Raw genomic sequence first — 13,433 nt, forward strand, 5'->3', positions numbered from 1 at the left:
TTCCGATCGATCCTAGGATCCCTTTCTTTTTGCTCCCTGTAGGTTTCCAAATGATTTTTTTAAGGCAACAGAAGTTTACTGAAACTTCTCATTCATGAAGGATGACCTGGGGGACTTCCCAATGTCATGTGCTAAGTGGTGAAGTCAAGCCCGTTCTGTTGGTAGCTCACAGCCCGTGAGCTTTTCCCAGCAGGGTAAGGCCTTCTGCTTTAACCAGTGGCAAAACTGGCATCCAGCAGGCTTGATCTCGGTTGTAGATAAGCTTTAATTGGATTTATAGTTTTTTTAATGTAAAAATTCATAAATGATACACCTTTGTGCTTACTACACAGAATTAACAAATGTAATCTTTTAACATGTTTGCTTTACTATGTATACAGAGAGAGATAAAAACTGAGTCCCTTATGTTTTTCTCCATAATCTCATATACTCCCCACCCTCCCCAGAAGTAATCATAGTCATGAATCAAGTTCCACTGGTTTATATTTTAATTATATGTATAGATTTCAAAATATATGAAATTGCTTTACGTATTTCCAATTTAGGTAAATGGTAGCATGGCATATGTATTGTTCTAGAACTTCTAATGTCCCCTCAAATCTGTTTTTCTAAATCCTTGCATATAATTACACATAACATTCAGGTCATTTGTTTTGAACAGTAGATAACACCCATATTTAATTTATTTGCATAAAGTCCATAGTATGAATTTACCTCATTTGATCAATCCATTTCCTTTTGAGTAGGGTACTTGAGTTGATTCGTTTTTTTACTACTATATAAAATGAAGCTGTGAACTTTCAGATATATGTCTCCTTATAAACTTTGGCCCAGTTTTACTTAATTGTGAATCTGTTTTTAAAATTTTATTTATCACAGTTATTTAAATGTTCCAAATGCTAATCTTTCTTTTTTATATCTGTTGAAAATATATTCCATTTTAAATTTGGTTTTTATTATAATTTGTTTACTGTATTTATCATGTAGAATTTTTCAATTTTGATATAGTGTAATTCGTTCATTTTTTCCATGATATCTACCTTTTGAATCTTGCTCAAGAAATCTTTACATATCACAGGACATAAAGATAGTCTCCTATTGGAACTGTGGTGTTTCTGAAATTTTGAATTGAATTGCTTTTAGACACAGCACATTCTCTCTTGCTCACTACAAATCCCACCAGGCCTTAGTCTCTCATACCTAGTCGATTTAACGCATTTCCCCTTAGGTACATGAGGTTGTAATCTGTGGATTAGAGAGTCAAAGAATAAAGTTTCACAAACTAGATTTTCAGACTTGGGTTAGAGTTAAATTATGATTATAGCTGTACAACCCCAGTCTAGGTTTCCATGGAAATGAATCCTTGATAGAATTCATTCTGGGAGATTGACAGCTTCTATTAAGTATTATATAAGTTTTGCAGAGGTGCACTCCAACACATAGAAGCTGAATAATTTGGTTTATTACCTGCCTATAACAAACTTTATAGACATTTTTGTTTTCTATCTTGCCAGACTAATCAATGTTAACCCTGATGTGTATGACCCTTAGATGCTGGACTGGAGATTGGCAAGTGCACATTTTATCCTGGCTGCGACGTTGATGGTCTGGAGCTCAGGAAAAGTGCTCTCAGTGGATGTCACAGCAGAGGTAATGGAAACTAGCTTAAGGGACCATACTTCTTTTATGAACATAAGCCATTTTTACTAATGTCAGAAGCAGGTGTTGCTGACGAGTAGGGAGAAGGTTTGATAACACAAAAATCAAGTAAATAGGCATTTCTTTCTATGCCTTGTCCTCACTGTGGATTCTGAGAAAACCAGGTATCTAAATGTTAAAAAAAAAAGCTGTAAGTAACAACAGAGATTTGTATTCCATAGACCAAAAACTATAGGAGAAAATTCATTATAATTTCATCCATATTTACAATTGAATCAATTACATGAAGTGCTTTTATGTGAAATTTGAAGTCGTTTACATATCACGATTTGAGTAGTTGGGCCAAAATTTTATCACTCTACAGATGTTTTCTTGCTGCCAAGACTAAACTACAAAGGAAAAGAAATGTGAGGACATCGCCACAAAGAGAAAAGTTAATTTGGCTCATTTGATCTTAATAGAAACATACATTCTTTGTGCTTCTTAAATAACATAAAGTGAGAATCGGAAATGTGTTTTACTGAAGGACAAGTTTTATACAAGTTTTGTGAATTTTTCCTGATGATTAAGCATATCTTTAAAAAGAAACAAAAACCTACTTTGTATATATGTCAGTTGGAAGAATGAACACATAGTTTTTGGAAGAAGCTCTGAGAGATAATAAAAGATCTCCTAAATTTGCCCTTTGGAGGTTTGCCTCCTGCTCTTAAGAGTTTCTTTCTCATGATTATAAGATCCTTCCCCTCTTTAGTTTCTATGCTGCCAGGCTTATGTAGGGAAGTAACAGAAGTTGAGGTTTTCTTTAAAGTTGTGGGCTTTGAACTATGAGTTACAAAGAGCTATAGAGGTTTCTAATGTTTTTATATGATGAAAGTAGTGTTTGGGGATAATTAACTTCATGGCAGTATTCAGGACAGAATAGCAAAAAGAGAGAGAGAGAGAGAGGAGATAAATAAATTATATGGTGATTGAGAGTGTGCACTAAGCAGTGAAGAGGACCTGATATAAATCTCTCCTCATGGGAATCAGAAAGAGCAGGGCAAGAGGGGTTTTCCAGAAAGAACTGGCCAGACTTAGAGCAGATTTCACTGGTTTAGCAAAGAAGGAGCTCAATGACTTTAGGTCTCAAGAGCTTTGAGGTGGGCTCTAAGTATTGCAAAAGAGAATCGTGTGAGTCAATGATGAAAAGGCTTGGAAAGTACTACTGTTTCATTTTATTGAGAAAAAAATGAAGGGAATAGAAAGAGAATAAGAGAAGTAACTCAAAAATAAAGACAGGAAGTGAAGAAAAAGAGTCTTTCCCAGACCAAGAGTCTGGCAAGAATGTGACTAAAGGAGGAAAGGGAAGAGACCCCTGTAGTTATTAACCCTTCTTCCCACAGGGGAATAGTCTCAGGCTCCTGGGAAAGAAGCAGCATCCCCTGCACAACAAAATGACTCCAGATTGTTAGCAGGAGCATTTTCTGAAATGCCGTGATTGCGCCTGAGAAAGGAAGACAGACTTCACAAACTGGAAGCTTATACTTTTATGGTTTGGATGACATGCCAAGTGGCAATATGTGTAAACAAACAAATAAACAAGAAATCTGACATGGGACAATAAAGTCCTTGGGATAGCTCTGACTCATCATAGACACTCATTAATATTTGTTAGTAAATCACATGGGTGGAGATGGTAAGCTCCTTCAGGGCACAGACTGGATTTTACTCATTTTTGTATCTCTTGGGTCTAACGCAGGACCTGCACAGTGGATGTTTAGAGCCTTGAGTCAGTAAGGAATGAATGAGTGGTGAAAAGAAAATAACGTGAGGTTTAGATTTTTTCAGAATTCATTCAATAAATATTCAGCAGAAATTTACTGAGTACTAACTATGAGCAAAATACTGGGATAGGCATTGAGTAGAGCAGATAAAAGACTAATTAGACAGTCTTTGCCCTCAAGTTACTCACAATCTAATAGGCAATACAAATATATTGTAGCTAATCTAATACAAGGGAAAATGTAATGATGGCAGTGATGAAAGAAGTATAGATAAAGTGCTTTTGGAGTAATAAGGAAGGATGCAGTTGTTACTGCGAAAGAATCTGAAAGAATAATCAGTTATACTAAATGTTAGAGGCAGGCCTCCTTTAGAGGAGTTTACCCTTTCTTTTTTCTTTGTGTGAGCGTGTATGTGTGTGTGTGTGTTTAGTTTCCCTTTCATTTCTTTTGGATAAAACTCATCTCTATGTGTTTTTGTCCCCAAAAGTCTTTCTCTCTGGATCATAACTCATGAGAAATCAAGGTTCATGACAGGCATGTCAGCTAAAAATAGCAAAAGCCAATTGCAGATGATTGTATGTATTTTCTTCTTGTTAATGAATGGAATCACCTTTCCTGCCCTATAGGCCTTTGATTCTAGAGTCTTAGATGTTCAGTCACCTCCCACAGTCAAGGAAGAGAAATCAGCCACTGATCTGGCAGCAAAACTCTTACTTCTTGATGAACTTGTGTCTCTGGAGAATGATGTGATTGAAACAAAGAAGAAAAGAAGCTTCTCTGGTTTTGGTTCTCCCCTGGACAGACTCTCAGCTGGCTCTGTAGATCATAAAGGTAAACAGAGGTAAGTGAACTCTTAGAGAAGGAACATTTTCATTTTCTAATTCTTCTACTCTGGGTTCAGAAACAGAGAAGTCCACATTAAAAAAATACAATGAAAACCTTGTAGGTAAACAGATTTAAAAGTGTCTTAGCTAATTTCTGAGTTTAATGGCATAATTTTAGAAATAATGTTTAGGAAGCAAAATAACTGCTACAGTACGCACAAGTATTTTTGTCAAAATGTTTTCTGAAGGAGATTCTGTTGCATGTAAATATAAAGTAGCTCTTACAAGACATAACAGCATTTGGGAAGCAAGGGGAAAAGTGTGTCCTATGAGATAAATGTTCTGGTCAGTTGCATTTTCTCTTTAATAAAGGTAACCACAATACCATTTTATTTTTACCCTTGTTACACAGCATTCCAAATGATGTGAATAAGTCCCCTCTCCTATACCAAGAAGGCAGTGAAGAGCTCGCAGGACCTGGAGTCAGGACACATATGTTTAAGTCAAATTTCTAAGCATTTCTAGCCATGTGACTTGTATAAGAATCTTATTCTCTGTGATCCTCAGCTTATTTATCTGGAAAATGGGGATAATTACTTACCTCTATAAAAATCAAATGAGTACTTTGTAAACTGTTAACTATTATAACAGAATTAGAATAATTAAATCTCTCTTTAATCATTGAGTAAGTGTCAGTACTTTAAAGCAGTCATTCCAAACTTAATTCATTTTCTACCCCCTCAGTATCTGTTCCTCATGCTGTACATTTCACAGCAGCAGTGACACAAAAGATCACCCAATTCCCCAAAGTCTGGAATTTGGGGAATTTACTAGGATCCCTTTTGCTCACCAGGATTCCATTTGCTTACTTTAAACGTTCCATTATTCACTAAATTCTCTAAATCCTACTTGTTTTATATGTTTAATATCTCCAGAATATCCTTTTACATTAAGGCGTTCCTAATTCTGGCCTAAATCATCTTTTTGACATGTTTTCTTTCTCCAGTCTTTCCCCATCTCCATTTCCACCACCATCCTCACCCCTTTATTGGTGAATGCATCCTTTACTCTGCTACCAGGGGAATCATCTAACACAAAAATCTTTTCATGAGGGCTTCCCTGGTGGCGCAGTGGTTGAGAGTCCGCCTGCCGATGCAGGGCACAAGGGTTCGTGCCCCGTTCCGGGAAGATCCCACATGCCGCGGAGCAGCTGGGCCCGTGAGCCATGGCCGCTGAGCCTGCGCGTCCGGAGCCTGTGCTCCACAATGGGAGAGGCGACAGCACTGAGAGGCCCGTGTACCGCAAAAAAAAAAAAAAAAAAACTCTTCATGAAAAATTCCCATTGCTTACAAGATAAAAGCAAACTCCTTAAGGAAATTCTATGAAAATTTTCATAATCTGGCACCTCTTTTATTCCTGCACTCATTTCCACATCCTTTAGTCCAGTTTCACTTGGTTACTTGGAGTTCTAGGACACATCACATTTGTTCCTGGTCCGTGACTTTGCTTTTGCTCGATGATTCTCATCAATACAGGATGCAATTTGCTAGACTTCTGAAAGATTCTCAAAGTTACACTAGTAAATAAAATCATCACTTTGGGACTATAATTTATCCAACACGTACTTGAAAAAAATACCACACATGTATTTTGAAATTCAGATCGTATTCTAATTAAACAAATACAAGTTAGTCCCATTTATGTTCTAGGCACTGTGTTGGGCTACGGTGGAAAAAGGAAGGAAAATACAGTCTTTGTCCCTCAAAGAGATCACATACCAGTAAGAAACATAGAAATATTTATAACAAATTATAACACAAAGCCAGAAGAGAGGCAATTTTTCAAGAAGGTTATAGAAAGCCAAAGGTTAAGTGGAGAAAATATTGTGCCTTCTAATAACTAGTATTTCTTTGATTCCTGGATCTTGCAGTACAGTCTACAAAATAATTTGAAAGTCAACATGTCAACATTTATGTAGATATTTATATAGGAATTTATAATAGCATACATAGCATATACACCAAATATTTATTACATAAACCTTATAAATATATGTAATCTACATTGAGATTCCATCATAACAATTTCTTTAGGAAGTGTCATAAAGAGATACTATATTAGGAGATATAATCTATCTAACATAGCTTGGCTTGTAAGAAAAGGAAATTGGCAAGCACTTAGTCATTTGAACAGATTTTCACATATAAAGGCTAAAAATAAACTATTATAAGTGTGTAAAAAATTAGGGAATATTGTTCTCATGAGTACTTCCTGAGGAAGCTACTGGATGAAATTCTTCAAACAATCAAAATGACTGGAGAGGTAACATCATAAGAATTGGTGTGAACATAACTTTAGAATTAAAGTGTGATGATGGTTACAAAAAAAAAGAGTGCCATGTGTTATAGTTATGCAGTCTGACAATATAGATACAGCAAAGTATCAAGCAATTCAGGGACAGTAGGGGGGAGCATATGAAATTTAGAATGAGTTTTTGATTGCTTCATAGCTATTAACTGAGCATAAAAGGATATTACAACAAATAGTTGCTTGCAGACATGGAGACGAAGGAAAACGTGGAATTTTCTCTTTATAGAATTATTCCAGCTAATAAATGGAGAAGGAGTGGTAGTATTAGAATGTCTCTATTTTGCAAACCCTAATGGAATGATGGCTCTAGACAATGATTGTCAGTTTCTGCTAGCATCACAAAAGGAAAAACAGTGAGTCATTATATGCTCCCTGATGGAAGAACTCAACACTACCTATATAACAGAATTGAGAAGAAAAAAAAATTTCTTGCCTCTAGTTCTACCTGCCAATTTCCAGGAAATATAGAAGACAAAGAAATGACTTCAGAAACATTATAGGGAAGCAAACAGCAGTCTACAGACTGTAGAAAACAGCAGAATAAATAACCTAGTTTCTTCAATAAATAATTTACAAAGATTTGAAGAAAAACAAGAGATGGAGGAGGGAAGGGATCCAAAAGATGAAAGTAGATTTAAGGGACTTATTAACTAGACACAATTTTGGGGGGTTCTAATTCAAGCAATGGTCTGTTTAAAAATTAACATGTGTAAGAGACAATTGTGAATGTGCACTGTGGCTACTTAATGATTTTAAGTAATTATTGTCTTTTTTTTTTTTTCCTTTTTGGCTGTGTTGGGTGTTTGTTGCTGCGCGCGGCTTTCTCTAGTTGTGGTGAGTGGGGGCTACTCTTCTTTGCGGTGCTCGGGCTTTTCATTGCGGTGGCTTCTTTTGTTGCGGAGCTCGGGCTCTAGGTGCATGGGCTTCGGTGGTTGCAGCACGTGGGCTCAGTAGTTGTGGCTCGCAGGCTCTAGAGAGCAGGCTCAGTAGTTGTGGCACACGGGCTTAGTTGCTCCGCGGCATGTGGGATCTTCCCCCACCAGGGCTCGAACCCGTGTCCCCTGCATTGGCAGGCGGATTCTTAACCACTGCACCACCAGGGAAGCCCTACTGTCTCTTTTAAATATGAAAATGGTACTGTGGTTACATTAAAAATTAGATTTATTGTTATTTAAATATTTAGTTGTAAGTATTTGTCTGGGATTTGCTTCAAAATAATACAGGAGTGGGAGTGGAATAAATGAAACAAGACCTACCATAATCAGTAATTGTTGACTTAGAATGATGCATACATGGGATTCTATTATACTATTCTATTTTCACCTGTGTTTGAAATATTTCATAACAAATTAAAGAAATGAAATGAAAGAATAAGATAAACAAGAGATTAGACCTGGCAGAAGAGTAAATACATTCACCATATGATAACGCTAAGAAAATGACTCAGAATATATCACAAAGGTATGGAGAACAGAATGAGAAATTATAACATACAATTTAATCTAATTAGAGTTTAATAGTGATAATTAGAAGAGAATCACTATTTAAAGAAATTATGGGTATTTTTTTCAATAATTTTCCAAAAATGGTGAAAAAAGATGATTTGCTGCATTCCGTAATAACAGCAAATTTTGACCCAAATAGCTAGTACTATTTTTGAAAGGTTAATTGGATCAAGAAAAATTATTCTGTTAAAAGGAAGTCAGGTAAGAGATGGCTTAAAGGCCTGAACATTCAGGGCATGTTCTTGGGATGACTAAATAGCATGGTGTAGGTTCATTATCAACCTACAACCTAAGAAGCAGGGTTAAAAATAAAATTGGGAAGGAGAGTTAGGACCAAACAGGGATGCTGTATTCAGCAATCATTCATATTGTTACCCTCTGGACTGTGCAGTACAAAACCTATATAATCTTAGTCAGTGTCTCTGGAACCAGATTGTGATGGTCCCATTGAGTGTTGTATAAAGAAAAGATATTAGTAATTAATGATCTTCAGAGGTCAAAACTGGTCAATTTTCTTTTGCCTTTTTCTCTACCTTTCCCTTCACCTTCAGCTACTTCCAGAAGGTTGGAAGTGTTAAGGACAGCTAATGCATTTGCACAGAAGTTTATGCATGAGCTTGAAAAATTGAGGATTTCCCCTAATCAAGACTCTATATTTTGTTTCATGACTACCGTTAGAATACAGAGACTCTGCTCCTTTGTACTCTATGGCTTAACAACAAAGGTGACCTCCTATATCAGGATTGTTTTATTTAGCATTTATTTAGAATGACATATACAAATTAGTAGTTTTCTTTTTTACATATAATTTATGTCTTTTGTACTTTTATTTTTGATAGTGGATGTTTTACCCCTTCGAATTAGATTCCAAGGACACTTTTTGTGAGATTTTCCTTCAGGATTCATTTTTTATTCAGGAATTCCTGTTCTTGGTCTTAAAGCAAACATTAAATTTGGCTATTAGAGATTTGGAAAACAATGGGAGATAAGTAATAGATATTGCATAATATATTTCTATACACATTCTTGAGTTTTAATTGAAAAATAATTTTAGATTTCTTTCGAAGTATAATGCTAACTCAAAAAACATTAAATGTTAAATTTTTCTATCATCTGTTGCAAAGATATTTGAGAATCATTTAAATGTATATGATAAAGTCACAGGACTAAAATGAATGTTTTCCTACATTTAGTAGCAAGAATATACAGTTTAGAATTTTACAACTATTTTATTAAAAGATTTCTAACAATTATAGTAATTTTGCTTGGGAGAGCTGTACATAATGTTATTTGCTGTTCTTTGATTACATTATATGAGATAAGACCTTTGGTCCTTTAGTCCAGATAGCTTTATTACTTCTTTACTTGCTTTTGAATTATTCACAAGGCCAGGATTATCTTGTTACCTTACTATGCATGAACGTATACAAAACAATTTCTTTGTTGCTTACGAACACTTGTGATGTTCATGTATACGCCATCGATTTTTCTCCTTCTCAGGGCGTGCATTTTCTATTTTCTCATACTCACCGAGAGAAGGTTATAAGTCTGAGATCCATTTTCCATACAGTAGCCCAAAGATTTCACCCATCACTAAATCTAAGAATTCATAAGCTCTTTCTGTGTCGTGGGCCACTGTGGACCCCTTCTCAGAATATTGTTTTTAAATGGACAAACGTCATGAGTTCAAAGGTTACTAATATATAGAAACAGAATTATCATAATACTTAAAATGAATTTGTAATATGACAACATATATGCTTCTTTATTAATGCATAAAATAAGATCTAAAAGACATGTCTAAATAACAATAAATTCAAGTAGTGCTGAACATAAAAACAATTACAAAGTGTCTGTAATGACAAAAATGTGATCCGAATGTAGCTGTGATTTCTACTGTGACAAGGGTTTACTTACTACTGACACCTTTGTGATTTGTTCTCTATATTCATAACTGAAACAAATGCTATATTTCAATTAGGGGATAATGAGACTAAAGGTGTAACATTTCCCATCCATGTTTATGGATCCTTGAATTACATGACTCCAGATTTTAAAACTCTGTCTCACGCATATGAAATGCATTACTTTATTTTCTATTACTATAAAATATTCAGAAAAGAAAAATTTTAAACTCTGCTTTTGAAAAGGTCCCTAAGAGATGGAAATGTGAAGAATGAATGAACAGCTAGGGAGAAAGAAAAAAGAAAACAAACAAACATAAAATATACCAGGGCAAAGTCCATGTCAGATCATCATAAAATGAAGCAAAGAACCATCTGTTGTTTCCTATTTTATATCATATTTAACATTTTTTTCACCTGAATATGACACTAGCTTCATTTTCAATTGGATGTGCAAGTTACTTTAATTCTCAGGGCAGGGTTATCTCAACTATGCTTTGAAGTTCAAAATATTTCTTCATTCGGTTCACTTGTTTAAAGCCTGAAGTTAATGGTCATTCAGCTTATGAAAAATAAAAGGAAGCAGCTATGACCATATCCCTAGCAAAATTGTATCTACTATTTGAATGACACTTTAATATTAGAAGGTATCGGAATTTTTCTAAAGGGTGGTTTCTCTTACTTCTTCACACAACACTGAAAATGCCTTGTAAAATATTAACAAAACTAATGATACTTTATATCTGAATTTAATTAGGATAATCATTTTCACAACTATTATTGTTTTAATTCTCCCATTAATATTTTGAGGTCAGCAAAGCAAGTAATATCATTGTGTCAGTCAGGGTTCCTGCAGGAAACAGGAAACATTTGAAATAGGAAAATTTGAGGATTTAGACACAGGAAGACTATTTACAAAAGGCTGGGTAGAAGCAAATCATAATGGATGGCACAACAGCCCAGGACCCTGGTCTGAAGAGTCAGATGCCTTGGGAGAAGCCGTGACCTTCAGTTAGGAGGAAGTGATCTTGCAAGGAGGCAGCGAGGGGAAAATTATCCTGACTTCACTTCCTGTCTCCTTCCACTCTCTCCTGCCAAGGCTGCCCATTAGGCCTGTCCCAAACTAAAGCCAGGGAGCACAGGCACTTTTCCGGGATCCAGAGAGGTTAGTTTCCTGGACTGAAAGTAGGGTGAGAAAAGTCAGAGAGTGTATCTGGAGAACAGATGGAAGACACCCAGCACAGTTATATACATTCTATAGATTCAGGTCAATAAACACTTTGCTCTCTAACATTGTTATTATAACCACTTAATTGAAAGAGAAGACTCCATAGAACATAATTAGAAAAGCAACTTTACCCCTCACCCACATGCATTCAAACCCATTCAGTAGGAGTTGTTTCCTATCTCTTGGGTAAAAACTCAGGCAGGTACTATGACTCTACAGGTCACACTGAAATAATAAAAATTTGTCTCATCACTTTTATTAGAAAAACAATCATATTTCAGTAATTAAAATAATAAAAATAATATGCTTTAGCCCAAACTATGAATATTAATAAAGTTTCTCCTTTTCAAGCTGGAAAGCTGCACTCGGAAGAGGTGTGTGGTCAGTTTGTCCTCACCCCTTCCTCTACCACACTGGGCTGCTTTATGTCTCCTCCAGTACTGGGGATGTGGGTGCAGAGAAGTGAAGAAAAGTCTTACTTGACTGATGCTATCATGACTTGACTTTTGTGCTCTCTGGCCTCAGTAAATGCTCAAAGATGATTCCTCACCATGGGCCGTTTTATGGTGTCATTGCATAACCCCCATAGGGAACATTGACATAAATACCTTGCCTCCAGCAGTGCCTCTCTTTCAGCAGGTCAGTTTTACTCCTCACCTTTATCCAACCCACTCTGTTTCTTCATTTGACACCACCAGCAGCATCCTGGTGCCTCACCCATAACCCCTGGCCGAAAGCCCTTCAGGGAAGTTTCCTTTTATAATTAGCCTAGGCCAGCTCTACCCACATGCTTGCTCTACATCTGTTCCACAGAAAACCCACATCCTTCACTCTGGTCACTGAAAGTAAAGCTGTTGCTTATATAACCATTTCTTCACTCTGGCATTGAGCCAATTCTTACAACATCCTGCCCTTTAGATTTCATAGTCTGTTCGGTGAGGTCTACCCTGCTTCAATGGGTTCATGTCAAGATTTTCTTGAAGCCCTTTCTCTATATGAAAGAAGAGGGAAATGTCACTGTTCTCCAAAAACTTGTTCCAGAGAAATTCTCTTTCTTTACCTATTCAATATCAATCTTTTTATTGGATGAAGGTTGAGAAAATTAGTTTGTAACAACCTCCTTTACAAATAGTGCATAACTCTAGCACCTTACTTTGGAATGCAAGAGAAAATACCATTGTTGCTTTTTTTTTCCCCTTCAACTTTTCTAGGCCACAGCCAAAACTGAGATAGAAAGAATCCCATTTTAACATTCTGATACACTGGGTTTTTTTTTTATTCCTAACACCCTAAGAAGATATTAGCCCCATTTTATTAGTATATTTTCACAGATATAAAATGATCTCCTTGGCATAATGTAGCTAGAACATCAAGTTGTTGAACTCCAAGTTCAATGACTTTCCACTGAAATAAGCTGTTTATGATAAAGAAATTAAAGTTATATATGAATAAGGCACTTGTCCAAGGCCAGGAAAAGTGAGATTCACTTAGAATGCCTGCATTAAATAAATCATTTTGAAAAACTGTACCAACGGTATATATGTTTTCATCCAAAGCCAGACGTAAGGTTCAGACTAAAGTTGAGAATAACAATTCCAACTTCAGTTTGTCAGATATGATTGCACTTCTTGATGACCATGCCAAAGATTAAAGGTGAAAATCCTAACATTTCACCTTTCTACTTCATTGTGAAGCAATGTTGCAGGCTGAGGCCAACCTAGGTATCTCATGATTTTTGCTACTTTTTTCCAGCACTTAATTGTTTAATACCCAAAGGCGGTAGTTCAAAATGGGCTCCATTTCATAGTGAAGAACACAGAGAAAGGATTCAGAATGTGGTGCCCTGTTTCCATATTTCCTTCCTCATATTTAAAAGCCTGTCTGTACTATAGGAAATGCCCTTGAGCATTGATCTTGGGTCATTTTTCCCAATAATTGTTCTTTACTGCTTGCCTCTTATACCCCAGCTCAACTCCATGGTAAAGTTCCTTTACCTTTTCTCTATACCTTAACTCATATATGAAGGTTTAAAACTTTCTCCTAAAAGGGATAATACTTGATTCCATATATGGGCTTTGAAATGTACATTACCTAGTCCCCCAAAAAGAAAATTCTAGAAGACATTTTTATGTAAATTCATTTGCTGGATAGAAGTTGTTTTTTTTTTTTTTTTTTTTTTG

General features: G+C 35.8%; 1 protein-coding gene across 1 annotated transcript in view; it reads left to right on the forward strand.

Moving 5' to 3' along the window:
• Positions 1–13,433, forward strand: part of OSTN (osteocrin) — a 36,895-nt gene that overhangs the window by 8,021 nt on the left and 15,441 nt on the right. Inside the window, exons 2-3 of the mRNA XM_007467802.1 lie at positions 1,552–1,650; positions 4,049–4,263. Coding sequence (XP_007467864.1) covers positions 1,552–1,650; positions 4,049–4,263 — 314 coding nt within the window. The remainder of the gene's footprint in view (positions 1–1,551; positions 1,651–4,048; positions 4,264–13,433) is intronic.

The sequence above is a fragment of the Lipotes vexillifer genome, unplaced genomic scaffold (genome assembly GCF_000442215.2).
Source record: "Lipotes vexillifer unplaced genomic scaffold, Lipotes_vexillifer_v1.1 scaffold228, whole genome shotgun sequence".
NCBI classification, from domain to species: Eukaryota; Metazoa; Chordata; class Mammalia; order Artiodactyla; family Lipotidae; genus Lipotes; species Lipotes vexillifer.